This window comes from Bos indicus, chromosome 26, assembly GCF_029378745.1.
Source record: "Bos indicus isolate NIAB-ARS_2022 breed Sahiwal x Tharparkar chromosome 26, NIAB-ARS_B.indTharparkar_mat_pri_1.0, whole genome shotgun sequence".
NCBI classification, from domain to species: Eukaryota; Metazoa; Chordata; class Mammalia; order Artiodactyla; family Bovidae; genus Bos; species Bos indicus.
The window spans coordinates 46,295,229-46,316,301 of record NC_091785.1 but is presented as its reverse complement, the minus strand read 5'-3'; the positions used below and the strand labels follow the sequence as shown (position 1 = coordinate 46,316,301).

At 44.7% G+C, this 21,073-nt stretch overlaps 1 protein-coding gene across 4 annotated transcripts in view; it reads right to left on the bottom strand.

The window, feature by feature from the left end:
* Positions 1–21,073, bottom strand: part of DOCK1 (dedicator of cytokinesis 1) — a 556,998-nt gene that overhangs the window by 63,491 nt on the left and 472,434 nt on the right. For all 4 annotated transcript variants that reach the window (XM_070781087.1, XM_070781089.1, XM_070781088.1 and 1 more), the window contains 5 exons: positions 16,524–16,609; positions 16,182–16,338; positions 8,387–8,427; positions 7,016–7,106; positions 2,699–2,818 (listed from right to left, as the gene is read on the bottom strand). In XM_070781087.1, the coding sequence (XP_070637188.1) occupies positions 2,699–2,818; positions 7,016–7,106; positions 8,387–8,427; positions 16,182–16,338; positions 16,524–16,609 (495 nt within the window). The remainder of the gene's footprint in view (positions 1–2,698; positions 2,819–7,015; positions 7,107–8,386; positions 8,428–16,181; positions 16,339–16,523; positions 16,610–21,073) is intronic.

The following is a 21,073-nucleotide window of genomic DNA, read 5'->3' as shown; positions in this document are numbered from 1 at the left end:
CTGAATATTTTGACTTCCATCCTGTATCAGGGACAGAGGGGAACAAGTAAAACACACATGATCATTTTAAAAGGGTGTGGTTTATGTTGACAGCCACAGACAGAGCAGCTGTCATCCTTTTCTGATACAGGTGCTGCTGGGGGTTAGAACTGTGTCCCCTCAAAGGACATGCTGAGTCTCAACCCCTGGGATCTTTGAACCTGACTTTACATGGAAAAAGGGTCTCTGGATGTAATCAAATTAAGATGCAGTCATACTGGTTCGCATGGGCCTTAAATCCAAACCGATGTTCTTAGAAGAACATATGGAGACACATAGAGGGAAAACTCCCTGTGAATAAGGAGCCAGCAATTGAGTGATACGTCTACGAGCCAAGGACTGCCGGCATCACCAGAAACCAAGAGGGAGGCAGGGAGCAGATTCACCCCTTGCACTGTCCTCTCTTGGAGAGCACGGCCCTGCTAACACCCAGCTGCAGCTCTGTAGCTTCCAGAACAGCAAGAGCATAGAGTCCTGAGGTTTAAAGGTGCCCAGAGGGCAGGACTATGTTACCATAGTCCTAAGAAATGAATATAAGTAGCTTCATGGAATTCCCTGTTCACTTGTCTCAAAGTGTTAAAAAAAAAATAAAGCAGGTATCTAAGACGAGTTAAAGGGGTTTCTCTGGTGGCTCAGACGGTAAAGAATCTGTCTGCAATGCAGGAGACCTGGGTTCAATGCCTGGGTTGGGAAGATCCCCTGGAAAAGGAAATGGCAATCCATCCAGTATTCTTGCCTAGGACATCCCATGGATGGAGGAGCCTGGTGGGCTACAGTCCATGGGGTCACAAAGAATCGGAAACGACTCAGCCACTAAGATGAGTTATGAGTCCTGATAGCACAGAATCAACTTAGAAGTTGCTTTGGGGAAGATTTTATACCCTGAGGAAACCAAAATTGAAAAAAGACACGTGTATCCCATTGTTCTGGAGAAGGCGATGGCACCCCACTCCAGTACTCTTGCCTGGAAAACCCCATGGACAGAGGAGCCTGGTAGGCTGCAGTCAATGGGGTCTCGAAGAGTCGGACACGACTGAGCGACTTCACTTTCACTTTTCAAGCATTGGAGAAGGAAATGGCAACCCACTCCGGTGTTCTTGCCTGGAGAATCCCAGGGACGGGGGAGCCTGGTGGGCTGCCGTCTCTGGGGTCGCACAGAGTCGGACACGACTGAAGCGACTTAGCAGCAGCAGCATCCCATTGTTCATTGCAGCACCATTTACAATAGCTAGAACATGGATGCAACCTAGATATCCATCGACAGATGAATGGATAAAGAAGCAGTGGTACATATACATGATGGAATATTACTCTGCCATAAAAAGGAATGCATTTGAGTCAGTTCTGATGAGGTGGATGAACTTAGAATCTATTATACAGAGTGAAGTGAGTCAGAAAGAGAAAGATAAATATCATATTCTAACACATATATATGGAATCTAGAAAAATGGTACTGAAGAATTTATTTACAGGGCAGCAATGGAGAAACAGACATAGAGAATAGACTTATGGACATGGGAAGATGGGAAGAGAGTGTGAGCTGTATGGAGAGAGTAACAAGGAAACTTACATTACCATGTGTAAAATAGATAGCCAACGGGAATTTGCTGTATGGCTCAGGAAACTCAAAGAGGGGCTCTGTATCAATCTAGAGGGGTGGGATGGGGTGGGAGATGGGAGGGAGCTTCAAAAGGGAGGGGATATTCGTATACCTATGGCTGATTCATGTTGAGGTTTGACAGAAAACAATAAAATTCTGTAAAGCAATTATCCTTCAATAAAAAAAAAAAAACCCAAACTTCTGAACTGAAGGCACCCACCACCCCCAGCCTTTTTTTCCCCCTTAAAGTGTCTGCTAATTAATTAATTAATTTCTTGGCTGCAGCACAAGGGATCTTAGTTCCCCAACCAGGGCTTGAACCTGCACTCCCTGCATTGAAAGTGCCAGGAAGACCTAAGGAGCCTCCCACCTTTTTAAAAATAGCTACTAGTGATCTGAATCACATGAACTACAGTGATGAGATCTATTGCTGTCTGATTAAAATGATGGCAGGTTTCCATTTAGTAGAGGTCAACGGTTAAATAATTTTGTTTGAGCCAATTAACAGAGAGGCCATCAACGAGAGCAGCATTGGTCTTGCCACGGGATTAATGTTTCAGTGACAACAGAAAAACTCAAACTGTCAAAGGAATGCATTAGCTGTAACACAGCCAGTGCGCATGTGCTCAGTCGCGACCGACTCTTTGTGACCCTGTGAATCATTAGCCCGCCAGGCTTCTCTGTGCATGGGAGTCTCCAGGCAAGAATACACAAGTGAGATGCCACTTGCCCTGGGTTCTTTACCCAGTAGCGCCCCCTGGGAGGCCCAAATTCCCCCATATCAGCGTCCTCTGCAAGGATTATAAAAATCCTCGTGCTCAGTCGTGACTTTCAGCAGAGCATCTATAAAAGGGTGATTGATTTTTTTTTTTTTTTTTTTGGTAGGATTTCTACTTAGAAGCGCTGGCTGGAGGGCCATGCACAAAGCCTTCACATACACAATCTGAAACAAATCTCTGGTTCCACAAACACCATGTGTTAAAAAAAATGTGTTTACAACATGGCAGGAAGGTGCACAGAAAAAAGAAAACAACAGAAAAGCTGCATTTTTTTTTTTACCTTGCCTTTGTCAAAGTAGTGGATGATCTCCTGGTAGAGCCGCTCCTTCAGCTGCCCCTGGGTCGTCGCCTGGTACCCGTCCCGCTGGGTGAGGTGGGCCGCACACACGTCCTCCGACCACTGAGGCAAAAGCAAAGCGTGAGTGGTGCTTGGGGAGGCCCGGCCCCTGCAACCTTTCCCTCCCCTGGACTCAGACTGCACAGGAAGCCCTGAATTCAGGGCAGTGTTCCAGCCATGATTCCGGGGACCGCTGGAGCGGTTCTCATCAGACTTTCAGGCCTGGAATTGAGGACAGAACCTCTGTGCAGAGGCCTCAAGATGAGAAAACACGCGAGGAAGGCAAAGCTGGTCGAGATTCACACAGAAGAGAAACCCAGCAGGTTCTGGAACTGTCAGCTTGCCGATGAAACCTGGGAACCGATGAAACCAATGAGGCCCTGGGTGATTTGTGGCTGCCTCAAGTGGGGCTTCCCCGGGTACTGGCCTGGCTCCTGTGCTGCTAAGTTTTTTAATCAACAGCAGAAGGCACGTGGATCCCAATGAGTCAGGGCTCAGCTGGTGTTTGCAGATGTGGCAGAGGACTTAGGGTACCAAGGAAGGACGCACAGAGGTCTCAGCAAGGAGCGGAGGTGAAGTCGAGGTCATTTAACACCTAAACTCCTGAACTTATGCTCAACAAATCCATGGCGCTGAATGTAAAGTTCAGTAAACTTCACCATTTGGTGGGGACCTACTATGCGCAAGGCATGGGCTTCCCGAGTGGCTCAGCAGTAGAAAATCTTCCTGCCAATGCAGGGGATACAAGTTTGATCCCTGGGTTGGAAAGATCCCCTGGAGGAGGAAATAGCAACCCACTGCAGTATTCTTGCCTGAAGAATCCCACCATGGACAGAGGAGCCTGGCAAGCTATAGTCCACAGGGTGGTGAAGAGTCAGGCACAGAACAGCAGTGTGCAAGGCTCCAGGTCACGGGTGAGCGCCATTACAGACGACAGTGGTGCGGTACACAATGAAAGTGCAAAAGAAAGTGTGAGTTGCTCAGTCGTGTCCAACTCTGTGCGACCCCATGGACTGTAGCCCGCCAGGCTCCGCTGTCCATGGGATTCTCCAGGCAAGTATGCTGGAGTGGGTTGCCTTTCCCTTCTCCAGGAGATATTCCCAACCCAGGGATTGAACCTGTGTCTCCTGCATCTCCTGCGTTGCAGGCAGATTCTTTACTATCTGAACCACCAGGAGTAAGTCTGCAGGAAACATCTCATGGTCATTATGGGCTTCCCTGATAGCCTAGTTGGTAAAGAATCCGCCTGCAATGCAGGAGACCCCAGTTTGATCCCTGGGTTGGGAAGATGCCATGGAGAAGGGAAGGACTACCCACTCCGGTGTTCAGGCCTAGAGAATTCCATGGACTGTATAGTCCATGGGGTCACAAAGAGTTGGACGCAACTGAGTGACTTTCACTTTCACTTTCTAAGGGCAGGAGGAAGGACAAGAGGTCTGGGGAGGCTCCCTGGAGTAAGGAATCAGGATGGGCTTGCTCATTGGTTAGACTCAGGAGGTGACGTCTGAACTGGTCTTATGAGAAGACGTGGGGGATTCTGCCAAGAAAGCAGCAGCTTGCAGGCTGCCTGGACCACAATTGGGATAGAGTACCCCACCAGTTGGGGGGCACCGGATTCAGGGTTGGTAAGGCCACATATGGAGCAATGGGACGAGCCATGGGGCCACATTTTAGGCGGCATGACAAATGGACAGGAACCATGGGGGCAGGGGGAAAGGCCCGAGGGACAGGCCTGCAAAAATGGTGAGGCGAGGCCCGGGAGCACGCTGGGCTCCCTAAGAGGCTGGCTCTCACAGCACATACTGCCCCTACCTTCCGGAAGCCAGAGGGGCTCCGGAGCACCCCAGGAGTGCCCCAGGCTGGACCCCAGGGCTCCAAGGGACAGGGTGCAGAGCATGGGGCCAGAAGGGCTCCCCAGGTCCCGGGGTGTCAAGTAAGAATGAGAAGCCTTTAGGCTACTGCAGTGTTTTCCGTCTTCAAATGAGACATGTATAACCCAACCACAACCCAGAGTTACAAACTCCGCTGAGTGTGGCATTTTCACCACATGGCCAGATTTCGACTTTTCTGAGGGGTGGAAGAATTGCACATGATTCTGAACTGTAACTACAATAAGATAACTAAGAAAGTTCAGAGGCCATATAACTTCCTTGGAGTTTAAAATCGCCTAAAAAAATTTAAACACCAAAAGGAGTTATGCTGTATACTCCCCCTTAAACATAAAGATGAAATAACTTCATTGCTAAAGGCTAAAGGCTGATGTTTTTATTGCCTTTTTTTTTAAATAGCCTTAACCAAAATAGAAGATCCTATTTGAGGATTTTTACTTCATGAACAAGACTATATCAATCATGGTGAATAATTTTCATAAAGATACAAGTAACGTTCTTTAGTGTGCTGATTAACCAGCATGAATTCACATTTACTGCAATATCAAAACATATTTAGGAAAAATTGCAAAATGTAATGATGTAAAAGATATGGAGAGCAATTATGTGTATTTAACTGGAAAATTCAAAACCCCAGTGAAAAAGATAATGGAAATGGGCCAACTGATTTGGTTTGTGAAACATCCTTGAACCGTGTGTGGAAAACCCGACTGTGTTCAATAAATGTAATTATTAAATAAATGATACTTTGCACACACATATACATTCACACACCACAGAAAAGTTTATGTACGATGAGAGAGAGCAAGGGTGCCCAAGCAGCTTGTCAACCCCTTTTTAATTTCCCTGGTGTAAAGGAAATATTTCTGTAGTTTCAAAATGGCCTTGTTACTAAAATTTGGGTTTCTAACAAATGAAAGCCGTAAGAATTCAAAGTGGGACAGCTCGTGTGCAGTGGCCCAGCTGGAATTCCTAGCTTCAGAAACGACGTTCCCTGCAGAGTTTTATGTGGTGCAAAACCACAGGGCTACCACGGATGACTAGAGATGAGGTTCAGACCGAAGCGAGTCTTACTGCGCTTGGTTTGGAATCGACTCTTCGTTTTCAGGTGGAGGTAAATCTCCACACTCCAGCTTCTTTTTATACGTGTCGCGCAAGCGACTGGAGAGCTCAGGACTGGACCAGGGGCTGGGAGATTCTTGCTGGAGGTTCGCTGCCTGACTTGGCCTCTGCCTTGCTCCTCTCATCATCCAACAGGCACTGAGCATCTTTAGCACAATCTCAGCCGGTTTCCTTCCATTCAGGCTTGTCTGGTGGCTCAGACGGTAAGAGGGGGAACTGGCTTGAGTTTAGACACAGGATTTCTTGAATGAGTAGTCTTTACATGGAGACACAACTTAATTCTAATTCTCATACCTCTTCCTCTTTATCTAGTTTATAATTTTTCAATTTTTTATGAGGATATAATGGGAAAGATGATCTAGTGACTTGCTAAAATTTTAAAATATAAAACTAGAAGTTGTAAAGAAATTTCCTCATTTATCCAACTACTCACCCAGAGAGCCATCCACCCACACAGCCATCCATCCACTCACTCGTCCCACCATTCATCCACATTTCCACCCATCCACACAGCCATCCATCTGTCTACCCACACATCCCTCCATCCACCGATACTTCCATCTTTCCATTCATCAATATAAACATCCACCCAGCTGTTTACTGTGAGTTCACTCTGTAAGACTAACTGGGCTGAAACTGGACATGGGGAAGAACATGAATATATTATGGCAACACACACACACCAATGTCCACAGCTATCTACACAACAAAATGATCACTCAAGACAGACTCATGCTCAGGAGCAACACACCCAGGAGTCAGGCAGGAGGTCTAACAAGCACTGATAGACCAACAGGAGATCTCCATGGATGCCCTTGGAGCACAGGGAGAGAAGTCAAGATCTGGTCCCTACACTGTTTTCTAAGATTACAAGCAGTGGGCTCATCCTCTTAGCTGTTCTAACACAGAAATTCCTTCTTACTGATGTCACTCTCCAGCATTACTGGGTCCTGTTGATAGGAATAAAGAAACAGAGAGCCCCTAACTCACTGCAAGCTGACAGACTAATGATGGGTATTTAAGATGCTTGGTGATAACTTGTTCCGACATCCTGTCAAATTTGCATTCAGTGGAGTCAAATCTATAATCAAAGTACTTCCTAACTCTTTGTTAATGTCACTGCTTTGAGTTAATATCCATAAAATCTTGTTACAGGTTTACTAAAAATTTGTCATGGGAAAATCAAATATTAAGTGATCTTATAATTCATAACAACAGAATCATAAAAGTATATGGTGAACTTTACGACCTTCAGAAGCTTTGCATGGAGGAGCAAGGTATAGGCGGCTTCAGTGTAGTTATCACACTCCTTGTGCAGGTCACAGAGCTTGTACAGATACCTGAGATGATAAAACACAGGTATATTCAGAAAGCGTCACAAAATAATTTGTGTTGAGTACTGCAACAGCAAAATTCTACTTCAACAGTAAATCATCTCTATTCTTTCTTTTTACAAAGTTCACAATACATAATGCCTTGGAAGCTTCTGGTACACAAAGCATTAAGAAAAATCAACCGGAGTAATAAATAGATATATTTTTAAAAATTTAAGTATTCTCTTTTCAGGACAAAGCTGAAGATGGCCCAAGAAGGCACAATTGTGCTTCAAGCTTTCTCATTCTTTCTCATCTTTTCTAGACTTTTCTCCATACATTTGAAATGAGCTGACACAATGTTTCATTGTGATTTCTCACATGTCTATTGAGTCTGAATACACACACACAAAATCCATAAAAATACAAATCCATAAGAATAAAGAGCTCCAGTGATCACAGTGAATGTGATCAAAAGAATTCTTCTGCCATAAAGAAAAGGAGGCTTTTTAATACAAAGTAACCTACATTTGGATAAAAGAAACTAATTGTTTTCCCCAAAGTTTATTATATTCACATGTATTGCTTTTAAAGGAGAAAGTTAAAAAGTCTTAGAAACCAAAAGTTAGAAAATCATGACTTTGTTTACTCTTTATACAAATAAATAGAGACTTAAAAAAAAGAGAGAGAGAAAGAAAACCATGCTGAATGTAACTAATCCATCATTAAACACCAATGCCATGTGGATCATGTAATTACTCTGGTCTTCTAAGGGGTAATCTTGCTAAAATTTGACACCGCCACTAAAAGAGACCAATATGGAGAGGGTCCAATCATAGTCCAACATCCTAGAGAAAAAGGCAAGTGAAGCAGAAAATTCCAGCAGAAAATACAAAACTTGAGAATTTGGTATCCAGGTAAGAATGAAAATGTATAATATTGTCCTATTTCTGATGAAGTTAAAACTAGACTTCTCATTTGATCATATGGCTTTCTGTGAAACGCTAAAATTTGTAGTGGTGCCTTTTGCTATAAGGGTCAGTCAAAAGGAACAAAAACCCTTCGCAATAATTTGCTTCTGAGCTGACTATGTATGACCCCCTCCACCCCCAAATCTCCACATCAGCCTGGACACACTGCCCTAGGCTTGACAATACTTCCAGGATCTCCACCAAATTCAAACTCCAGCCTTCATGATTTTCTACAAGATAAACCCCTATGATTATAAAATATTTTTAGCATGGATTTGACAGACAGCAATTATCATCAACAGATCAAGGGTGTAGAGAAGCCTGATGCTTACGTACCGTATATACATTTCTTCCCTTTCAATCTCTTTGTAGAAATTCTGAAAGAAATCAAACCACAATACTATATTAAAAAACCAGTTCTATAAAAGGTATCACGTGCACATTAAAAATTCACAATTCTTCAACTTGTGTTAAAGACAAACAGACCCAACTCTTTGGATCTGAACCAAAAATCCATATAAAATGCAGAAATCGCTTACATTGCTCTTCATTTTTTTTGGATGGGGATAAAAATTCTAATGAATAAGTTTTCTGCACTTTAAATACTGTAGGATGTATATGCTAATTTCAAATTCCCATTTATCCCATTTATCCTTCTATCCTTGTATTCCCATTTATCCCACTATGTTTCCCCTTTGGTAACCTTAAGTTTGTTTTCTATGTCTGTGAATCTATTTCTGTTTTGGAAACAAGTTAATTTCTATCATTTTTTCCCTGATTCCACATATAAATGGTATCATAGGATATTTATCTTTCTCAATCTGATTTATTTCATTTAGTATAATCTCTAGGTCCATCCATGTTGTTGCAAATGTTCATTTTTTATGGCTGAGTAATAGTCCACTGTGTATCTACACCACATCTAAATAGATAACCAACGAGGACCTACGTATAGCATAGGGAACTATACTCAACATCTTGTAATAACTTACAATGGAAAAGAATCTATGCTGTACACCTGAAGCCAACACAACATTGTACATCAACTATATTTCAATAAAATAAAAAGAAAAAAATTCTAATTTTAGAAATTAAAAGATAAAAAAGCCATGATGGCTTAAATCTACTTCTGTCATTTGAATGTCACCTGTTTTCAGTTACAACAAAGCATTACCCAAAGACGTGATATCTTAACCATTCTTAACCACTATACTTTCATTAGGAGTGGGAGACAATTCACTTGGGAATAAGCATCATCAACATGATTTAGAGCACACTGGGTCTGGCCTCACTCACCAAGAGCCATAAGAAGGCAACACACTGTTGTAACTTGATTGGACACAATAGCCACAGATCATATGTACTCAAAGAGAAAGTCAACTTAATTTAAGTTGAATGGAGTTAAAAATTCGCTTCCGCAATGGCACTTGCCACACACCCTGAGGGCTCAGGAGCCACATGGAGCCAGGGCCCCTGCATAGTGTCCTGAGTGCACATAAGCGCGTCTCCATCACCAGGAAATTTCTACTGGAAAGTGCTGTTCTACACAGGCCTTCCAAAACACAGTAAGAAAACCAGTTACTGCTTAATAAAACATCCTGTGTACAGCACTGACAGACAGGAAGGCTAGTTAGCCGACTAGCGACAATGGGCTAATTCTACATGTGTACTCTGCTGCTGCTAAGTCGCTTCAGCCGTGTCCCTCTGTGCGACCCCATAGACGGCAGCCCACCAGGCTCCCCCATCCCCGGGATTCTCAAGGCAAGAACACTGGAGTCGGTTGCCATTTCCTTCTCCAATGCATGAAAGTGAAAAGTGAAAGTGAAGTCGCTCAATCGTGTCCGACTCCCAGCGACCCCATGGACTGCAGCCCACCAGGCTCCTCCATCCATGGGATTCTCCAGGCAAGAGTACTGGAGTGGGGTGCTCAGTCACGTCCAATTCTTTGCCACCGTATGGACGGTAGCCCGCCAGGCTCCTCTGTCCAGGGTATTTTCCAGGCAAGAATACTGGAGTGGGTCACCATGCACTCCTCCAGGGGATCGTTCCCCACCCAGGAACTGAACCCGCATCTCCTGAGATTCCTGCACTGGAGACAGATTCTCTACCCATTGAGCCCCCAGGAAAGCCCTAATTCTACATATTGTAGACTATTTTCAGATGAGCATAAACATTGCTCATAAACAGTTACATTTCTTTATGAGAAATCTCTACGCTTTAAAATCTTTATTGTACATGAGGCCACCAGAAAGGTACAGAACAGTCACCTAACAAGGTCTAAGGCATGGAAACACCACGGCCACTTTCAGTGTGAAATTCAGCACCTGCACACGAAGTGAGCCCTCTAGAATGGGGCCCGAGATAACTAGTGGATATCACTATCATAAATGCATGCAATTATCCAGGAAGATGAAATAGCCTCTTTTATTTCATTAGCCAAAAAAAAGACATTGCTTCCACGATCGATCTGTCTGAAAAGAAATGCTAAATACATGCGGAGAGTAAAAGGGGGCGCATTTAGAGAGACGCACCAAGATTTCCACGTTTTGCAGCCTCTCAGCTGTGAGTGTCCCCTGGTTTCGGGTAATGAGGATATTTTTGGCTGACAACTGGGAGCCACGTAACAAAGGCAAGCTACATCAAAAGAGAAGGATGAGCTGTTCACTTCCAGCTCTGACTCGCCAGTGTTTACAAGCTACGATTTCACACCACTCTCTTTTGCCCTCCCATTTTTAATCCTTTCCGAAGCTTTTGATCATTCTCCTCTACAATTTCACAACAGGGATATCATGCGACTTTCACTCCTCTCCGAGATATGGAAATGTCTTTATTTCCTGCCTGCGCTGAGTTCCGTTCCCTGCATAGGACTTCAAAACCTCCCTAGACCCGAAGGATGTTCATCTCAAATTCCAATTTCTATATAAAACTTTCGAGTTCCTTGTATAAAAGTTCACACTGCTCAGCGGGGGCCCCACTTCTGGGCCCCCCACCCCCATGGTCCTCTCTTTACCCCAGCGCTGCCAGCTGTGTTTCTCCAAGCAACCCCACTGGGACAAGTCTCCCAACTCCAATCCAGCGCTATGTATTAATCTTTCAGAGCACATGCATTTCACTGCATTTCAGTTTTGTACTCCGTCATAACTGAGACACATCCTATGATAAGATTTTCAGATTTCTAGTTGGAAACACCTTAATTAACCTTATAAAAGGGCCACAAAGTACCTGACTTATGTTTGTAAATTAAGAATGATTTTACTACTCTCTGGCGTAGATATGATAATTGCGTAGACGAGCCAGAGGACATACAACAAAATCACCTACCAGTAACTGAAAACTGTGATTATAAGGTGACGATGAAATTCTACTTCATTACAAATCTGCATTTGGTCCAGTGGGAACTGTGATCCACTGTGTATACAGACTTGCTGGTAGAAGTTTGTCTATTTTGTGCTCAGTCACTTAGTCGTGTCCAACTCATCTCAGCCTCATGGACTGTAGCCCACCAGGTTCTTCTGTCCATGGGATTTTTCCAGGCAAGAATACTGGAGTGAGTTGCCACTTCCTTCTCCAGGGAATCTTCCCGACCCAGAGATCGAACCTATATCTCTTGCATCTCCTGCATTGACAGGTGGATTCTTTACCACTAGTACCACCTGGGAAGCCCCAAGAAACAGACTCAGAGAATGAACCTGCAGGTGCCAGTGGGGAGGGGCAGGGGAATGGACAGTAGGGGGTTTGGGATAAACAGGCACCCACTGCTATATTTAAAAGAGATAACCAACAAGGACCTACTGCATGGCACGGGGACTCTGCCCAATGTCATGCGGGGGCCTGGATGGGAGCGGAGCCTGGGGAGAATGGATACATGTATATGTACGGCTGAGTCCCTTTGGTGTCCACTTGAAACTGTCACAACATTGTTAATCAGTTATGCTCCAACGCAAAATAAAAAGTTTAATTAAAAAAATAAAGGACTTAGGCTACTGGCCAGAATAATAGCCTCTGTCTCTTATTTTTTATCTTTTTAAATGATAGAAAGAATAGGATGTTAATAAGCCCACACAACTTAGACTGTCCCACCAACTCCATAAAAAAAGGATAATACCACTGGTTCTAATGGAAATTTGGCAATGGGCTTACATTTCTCTATTGATGAATATATTTTATGTTCTTTGGTTTTTAACCTTAGGATTTCAAGGGAATTTCTACTTAGTAATCAGTTGGGTACATTTTATATTTTTCTAAACATATGTTTATACCTCCATATTCATCTAAAGATAGAAAGACTCTTAGAGTCCCTTGGACTGCAAGGAGATCAAACCATTCATTCTAAAGGAAATCAGTCCTGAATAGTCATTGGAAGGACTGATGCTGAAGTTGAATCTCTAATACTCTGGCCACCTGATGTGAAGAACTGACTCACTGGAAAAGCCCCTGATGCTGGGTAAGATTGAAGGCGGGAGGAGAAGGGGACGACAGGGGATAAGATGGTTGGATGGCATTACTGACTCAATGGACATGAGTTTGAGCAAGCTCCAGGAGTTGGTGATGGACAGGGAAGCCTGGTGCGCTGCAGTCCATGGGGTCACAAAGAATCGGACATGCCTGAGTGACTGAACTGAACTGAACTGAGAAAGACATATTTGCTTCTATGAAACTCTATTTGTTTCATAAGTACCAAGATAAAGGTAAAAATGGACCAGGAGGTTAAAAATATATTTATAAGATTAAATGTAATCTTAGCAGTGAATATTATGAGACAGAATGTCTACCTGTAAAAATCTAGTTATATTTCTTTGAAATCCAGAGATCTATTATATTTTTTAAGTGAAAGAATCGTGATAGGTTGGAATCCATGTCATCCTCCCCAGGAAATGGTTAAGAACAGAACACTTGACTCTTCGTGGGAAGATTCAGGATGTTTCAAGCCGAAGGACGTGAACAATATCAGACAGTCTCAGGACGAGAGAAGAACGCAGGCTACAACGCCAGGAACTCTGAGCTCAGGTGTCCTCACAAACGCTTACTGTTCTGACCCTGACTCTGATTCTGGTAAAAGGCCCGAGCTCATCACTGTATCTCCGCCAGGTTTTGCATCCTGGTTCACTCAAAAAGATTGTGCTTGAAACAAAGATTAATAGTAGTCGAACATCAAAGCTGGAAACCTCATCAACATAATAATAATTCTTCCTTCAGGACACAAAAGGGCCTCTGGATCCCCTTAAAGATCAGAGGACGCACCAGAAAAGGATGTCCATGGAAGGGAATGATTTTGAAAAGTTTTCTGTTTCTCTCATGCAGAAAAATGCTGATTTCTATTTTGTGTTAACCACATTGGCATCATCAAAGTAAATTCTTTTGGACAGAGGAAAGAAGGCAGGGGGCTAAGAGCTGGGCTCATTTCTGAGCAAATGATCGAGGCCTTAACTGGGGCAGAGCTCACTGCCACCCCAGCGCAGTCAGGCTACAGATGGGTGGAGAGGCAAACAGCCGGTGTGGGCCAGATCTCAAGGATGGAAGCCCACTTCCAACAGTGGTCCAAGGCCCTTACGAAGCACATGCAAATGTAGTTAGACGTTTCAAGCTCACTGATCTTTCCTCGACCATGTCCAGTTTATTGATGAGACCAAAGGCATTCTTCATGCTGCAAGTGTTCTGGATTTCTAGCATTTTTCTCTTTGATTCTTTCTGAGAGCTCCCATCTTTCTGCTTATATTACCTATTCTTCCCCTGTTGCTGTTGTTCAGTCACTCAATCATGTCCTACTCTTGATGACCCCATGGACTGCAGCACGCCAGACTTCCCTGTCCTCACCATCTCCCAGAGTTTACTCAAACTCATGTCCATTGAGTCGGTGATGCCATCCAACCATCTGGTCCTCTGTCCAATCGGCCATCCTGACACGCTGGTCTCCCATAAAGTCTACTCTTTCTATTAGTGCCCTTAACATGTTAATCATGACATACTAATTCCCAGTGTGATAATTCTAAAATCTTAAGTCCAAGTCCTGATCTGATGTTTTGATACTTCGAACTGTGTCTTTTGCCTCTAAGACACCTTGTAATTTTCTGTTGAAAGTGCTAGTTAAAAGGAGTCAGGTAGTGGCTCCAGCAGCAGTTTCTGCTGCAGGGAACTGCGATTCTCTGTATCCTCCTGTCTCTTCAAATTGGGGAGCAGGCGTTTTCCCAGTGGATCTAAGACGATGACTCTAAGAAGAGTTGTTGATTTTCAGTCTGGCAGCTTTTCTTCTTGTAGTGAGGATGGGGGTAACCACTTCCAAGCTGCCTTACATACTGGACCAGAAACCTTAAGTCCCCCATGTTTAGATTTTCAAGGAAAAGAAAACTTGCTCTCAAACTGTGTATCACTGGCCAAAACAGATTGGCCTGCCCCAGAATGCAGGGCTGAGACTGCACAAGCTTTCAGCGGCCAGCTCTTGGTGGCAAAGCTCAGATTCAATGTTGATACTCAAGAAGGAAGGTAAAAAGTATTCCCTTTTGCTTAACTTTTTAGTCCAAACCCCTCTGGTGATTTTCAAGAATGAATGATGTGTCCTGCTCCTCTTGGCACAAAAGTCCACTCCCATGAGCTCAAAGGGCCCACAAGTCCATACAAACAGGGAAAGTCAGGGCAGGGCTTCCACCTGCTGTCCAACGATTGGGCAGTGATGAGGACAATCCAGGGAAGTAAAGAGAAGAAAGCAGGAGCAGTGTTTCCTGGCCTTCCTGCGTCGGGACAGGCAGGGGAAATTGATGAAAAGGCTGTTTGTTTGGCTCCTTAAGGGGGAAACAGAGAAGGAAGATGCTGAGAGAGGCAGAGGACTCTGGAGCCAGACGTGGGGTCACGTGGCTCCTTAGGCCATGAGGTTTGCCAACCACTCCCAGCCGCTGAGTTTGTTGTAAAGCTTCCTAAAAGCTCCTCGCCCTGTAGCCTTGCCTGATGCACCACGACTGTGTCAGGAACGGGGTGTCCTCAGAACCCGGCCAAGTCCAGTGACTGCAGCTGTGCCAGAGGCCGATGGATGGGGGTGGTTGAGTTCACCTGAGCCTTCATGTGGCCACGCACGGGTTTCTTGTGGCTGTGCCACAAATCGCCACCATCTTGATGGCTTGACACAATAGCTCTGCGTCCTCTCACCATTTTGGAGGCTCAAGTGTGAAATCCACGTGTCAGCAGGGCCACGTAGCCTCCAAGAGAAGCATCCTTCCTGCCCCTTTCAGCTGTGGTGGCTCCAGGACCTCCTGGCTGTGGCAGCATCCTTGGTATCTCTGCTCCTACTTCACCTGGTCTTTCCTTGGGGTCTCTGCCATCTCCTTTTCTCTCTCTTAAGAATACCTGTCACTGGACTCAGCCCCACCTGGGTAACCCAGTTGGTCTCATCTCAAGATCTTGAGCCACAACCGCTAGGAGCCTTTTTTCCAAATAGGGTCACGTTCACATTTCTGAGGATCAGGATGTGGACATCTCTTTCGGAGGCCACCATTGCCCCCACCGCAGTTTACAAGGATCCTAGTAACAAACACACTTAGCGGGACTTCCCTGGTGGTCCAGGGGTTCAGAATCTGCCTTGCAATGCAGGGGGCACAGGTTGGATGCCCTGTCTGGGAACTAAGATCCCACATGTGGCTGGGGCAACTAAAGCCATGGGCCACAACAACTGAAGACCTCCCTTCCTGGAGCCCGTGCTCCGCAACGATAGAGGCCCTCACGCTGGAACTAGAGCAAGCCCGCGTCCAGCGACGAAGAGCCCATGCACGGCAGCAAAGACCCAGCAGAGCCATCAATAGGTATTCAAAACAAAACACACCCAAACTCCCCACTTAGGATCTGTAATCAGGGAGGGCGCTCCCTGGTTACAAGCAAGACAGATCTTCTTATCTTCTGAGCCAGGGGAAGAACAACTGTGCAGACATCTAGAGCAAAGATGGTTGCACAGACGTGCTTATTGGGCAGACATGCTTAAAAAGCAGATCTGCAAACAGTCCTCCCTTCTTCATTCCCTGCAACAGACAAGGAAACAAGCGAAGGAAGCCACACACTGCCCTGCAAAGCCCTGTGGCCAGCTGTCCCGAAGCTCTGAAATTCTTGGTTCATCTCCCAGGACAGATGGGATATTTAAGCTCTCACTCACCAGCACGTTGACCGTGCAGCTCATGCGGTTTTCTTTGTTCTCATCGTGCATGATGGTTCTATAGTCCAGAAGTCTCTCCATCAGGCGCACGACAAGCTTTACGAAAGTCTCTCCCGTTTTGGCGAGGTATTTGTGTTTCCTGCAGTGCTCCAGGAGGCTGAAAAATAATTACACATACCTTGTTAATCACACTCAGAAAAAGAAACCGGACTGAGGCACAGTTTAAAATATGTCCATCATTAACACTTTTTAATTATTTCTGGGCTACAAAGTTCATTGTCGTCGAATTACAGTCTCTCTGTCTCCATTCTGACATAAATCCCACTGTTAATCAACACTTACATTTTATCAAATAACACTTTGTACTGCTCATCGCCTCTGCCTCCTTCCACTTCATGATCCAGCTTGGTGATGATCTCATTTTCAAACTGTAATTAAACAGAGGAAGTGTAAATAATCAGCACGGTGGCTACTTCATCTCATGACCTGAGCGTCAATAATACATAAATCGCCAACAGATCGTCGTTGGAGAGTTGCCCTGCACCTTTGAAGCTTGATTTTGTTTAAGAGTTGCCCTTCTCGAACCCCTGGGGATTTCTGATGAGCTCCTGTCACAGGGGGAATCTTTCATTTCCCTCCCTGGTTGATGAAGCCTCAATGCATCTTCTGATCCCAGGAGTAGCACCAGAGAGAGAAAGAAAAGGAAATCGTAAGGGGAAAAGATATCAAGGAGCAACATAGAAAAAAGTCTCAAACTTCATCTTTATGAACAAGTAACAACTAAAATAGCTCCTCGGTTCCTGGAAAAGAACAGACGCTGTGTCACTTGGCAGCAGAGTTCTCTGCAATCTGAAAACAGGCAAAGGGCCACTTCCCTGCCACGCCTTAATGGATCCCAGTGATATAGCTCATCCTGGATGACAAACAGTCTGAAAAACAAGAGGGGCAATGCGTTTAAGTCAGACCAGCAGACACCTTAAGCCTTTCTTTGAATCCCCCAAAGCTTCGGATTGAATTTCCAGCATATTATGGTGGGAAAGGACCCTCAGGATTGATGGTCTGTCTGTCTCTTTCTTTCAGGACAACTCTAAATTCTGGGGAGGAGCGAATCTCCAAAATGCTTTCACAGAACTCACGGACTCTGTGGCTGATCAGGCTGGAAACAACTCCTGTAATAAGGATGGATGTGCCCACCCTCCTCAATCCTCGCGGCCCCGTCCCCATCCCTGCCACAATTCAGAGCCACCTGAGTACGGGGATTCTGGTCAGGTGAGGGTCCCTGCAGTTACTCATGGATGTGGGACAGGCAGGAAGGAGAGGCTGCGAGAGCTTTGGTTCCTGAGAGATGAGGCACCCACACTGCACCCAAAGGAAACAAGGGCTGAATTCAGGGTTCACAAAGCAAGCAGACCTGGCAGGTATGCGAGGGTCTCTGGGACCCTCCTTTTAAACAACTGTATTGAAGTAGAGCTGATTTTCAATGCTGTGCAAATTTCTGCTGAGCAAGGGGACTCAGTTATACAAGTATATATTCTTTTTCACCTTCTTTTCCTGGTTTATTACAGAAGACTGAACACAGTTCCCCATGCCTGTTGTGTATCCATGCTCTATATGCCAGTTTGCATCTGCTACCCCGGACTCCCATCATCTCTCCCCGCTCCCCTCCCGCTTGGCAACCACAAGCCCATTCTCTTGGTTTGTGAATCTGTTGTGTTTTGTAAGTTCATTCATGCCATATTTTAGATTCCACGTATCAGTGATGTCATGTGATACTCATCTCTCTCTTTCTGACTTACTCCACGTAGTACGATCACCTCTAGTGGAATCCCCTTACAGTACACACTCAGACATTGCTTCCCCAGGCACCTAGTCCCCCACTGTTATCGGGATTCCGTAAGAATTTAAGCTGCACGAGAAGACTTTTCTTCTCTATTGGTCTCTGCTGTATTCCCAACCCCTAGGATAGCACCTGGCATGGATGCTCTAATGGGATGAATATGCGGTGTACATATAAATTATTGCATAGAGTCGGTGTTAAATTGGAGCTCGGGAGGACTTAATAGGGCCCCCAAGGAGCGGGCCAGTAGGTTGCTAAGGTACAACCTTGGCCACACAAGCCAAGTGGCGAACACACTCATTGCAGTGCTTGCGACTGGTCCGTCCAACACTGTCTACTGCTCTGCGGACCTGGGGCCCCACTGCTGCAGCAATACCTGCAGTGATACCCCTGTGAAGCAGAAGGCAAGGGGGCTGGGGAGACTCAAGGAGCAGCCTCAAAGCACGACCTTGATCGGGACATGCTGCCTGAAGTCACAATTTTATCATGCTATGGATGAAACAAAGGCTTAAAACAGGACTGGAGAGAAGTATTGATTCTTGCTTGACATCAAGGACTTAGCAACATCACAAAAACTGGGACTTCAGTAAATCCCTGCAATTCTTTTCTTGATCTGCTCCATTGTCTCCACCCCCCCCCTCCGCCCCCCAGTAAACACCCTCTTTGATTCTGTTGGGCTTAAGAAGTTCAGAGATTTTAGGAACAGAGAAAAAAAGGTGGTTCTTTCTACTGAAGAAGAGAGAATGAGTTGCATTTTTTTTGGTTCACCTGAGGTCTCGGGAGAATGACTTTTACTATATAATAACAACTTGGATACTAACCCACTATTACTCTTCTCTTTACAGGAAAAAAAAAAAAACCTCTGCAAAAGGTGGTTCTTTCTGGAGACTAGCACAAGAGAAATGGCTTGCTACTGGATCAGAAGTTTGCATTTCAAGGCAGCCCCATCTTCCATGATGGCACCATGACGGGGATGCCAACGATTAAGTGGTGAGTGCTGATTCTTCAGAAGAAGCCATCGTGAGGTAAAGTAAGTCTAAATTTAATTAAAACACACGATTTGATTCCACACATGTTTAAGGAGCATACAACAAAGAAGGCTTAGAGAGTGAAGAAAAACATACCTTATCCTAACACAGGCAAACACATATCAGCATTTCAAATTGCTCATCACTAGTTAATCAGAAAGTATTTGAATTTAGAGTCTCCTTTCTGGAAATGGCATGTTTTCTCTGCTTCTCCACAAACCTCGTTGCCACAAAACAAGGGCAACAGAGGAAGCTCCAGCTCCCTAAGTAGGCTGCTTATCAAATTTTGACTGATGAATTCAATGTTTTCTAAAAAGAGTGGATGAATGATAAGGAAATCAGAAGAACACAGCTGATTCTAATTTCACTAACCTCCAGTCTAAACTCTGTAATTTGCACAAACACTGGAGACCCTGTTCCATTTATCAGCGAGGATTCAATTCCACAGATCTGCAGCTTAGCCTCAAATTCCAGGGCCTTCGTCAATTTTCACCGAATATACCAGCATCCGTTCGCTCCTGTGCTGTGAACGGTTATCATCACCAGGATTAAATAATCCTGTCCAAATAAACTGGAGAAAGTACGTTTGCTGAAAGAGCAGGGCTGGTTTTCTAAGAATCATGTTTATTATCTTACTTGTAAAGGCATGCTGTCTGGTAATTTGAAACAGGATTCTCTATGCTTGGGATAAAATTAGTGAGGGTTTACTGTGTTGCTCGGAAGGTCACAGAGGCTCACTCATGTGATGAGCAGAATCATTATATTATCCCCTCTTTTCTGAAACGCTAATATCGCTACAGAAATATCCACAGGGTGTCCAACTTAAAATATTGAACAGAGCGTCTCTAAGCACCCGATACCGTGGCCCTACGAGAATACGAAACGTAAGAGGCCACGCACAAACATCAGGCTTTTCAGAGGCTTGCTGTTAAGTTGAACACAGTGGAGGCTGAAGGGAGCTATGCTCGGAGGAGTAGTGTATGATATTAACATCGACTCAAGTAACTTAGAAAGAACCATTGCTTTCAGCGCTCAGTGCCAACATGAACCGTGAGTTACTGGCTCTAACTTAAGAGAACACAGAATGAAAGGTCTCAGGACAGGATAATCAAAAAGCCAGCTCTCCTTGGTTTGGGATGCATCATGGCTGTTGGGGGTTAGACCTACCATTCTTGCTATACTACATTTATAAATGTATAAAACCAGGCTTGCATTCTCCAGGTACCCAGGGACACGTTTATAGATGAGATCTGGGGTTATGTCAGAGCAAGGCAGGACCAGGATGGAAGGTTGGAACCGGTAACTCACCACATGGGTCAATAGCAGAGAGAAAGGTGAGCTCTAGGACCGCGGGAAGCGAAGCACATTAGCAAAACGTTCTTTGACCCTTCAAGAAAACCTGAGTGCAGGCAGGCTTCTTCTTACCGCACGTTGCTTTACTGCGCTTCGCAGATACTGCATTTTCACTGACTGAAGGTTTGTGCCTTGAGCATGTCTCTCCATGCCATTGATCAAATAGCATTTGTTCACTTCTCTGTGTCACATTTTGGTAATTCTTGCAATATTCCAAATCCTCCACCAGCCTTTAAGACTCACTGAAGGCTCACATGATGGTTAGCATTTTTTAGCAATAAAATTTACTTTTTTAGCAATAAATTGTTTTTAATTAAGGTATGATCATTGCTTTTTTAGATATAATGGCATTGCACATTTAAGAGACTGCCGTATAGTGCAAACGCAACTTTTATACAAACTAGGAAACCAAAAAATTCATGCGATTCACTTTGTTGAGATTTCCCTTCATCTTGGTGGTCTGGAACCAAACCCACAATATCTCCTGGGCCTGCCTGTCTGGCTGCACTTTGTCCTAATTTGTGTTTTTTAGAGCAAAGCATCTCACAAGATCCTGGAGGTATGACCAAGGTTTTAGACCATCCCCTGGTGTTAGAGAGCTCCAGAAATTAGATTCTCTTCTGTTCTGTGCCCCCAGATGGAACTGTCTAAGCCAACAGCGTTGCAGAACCACG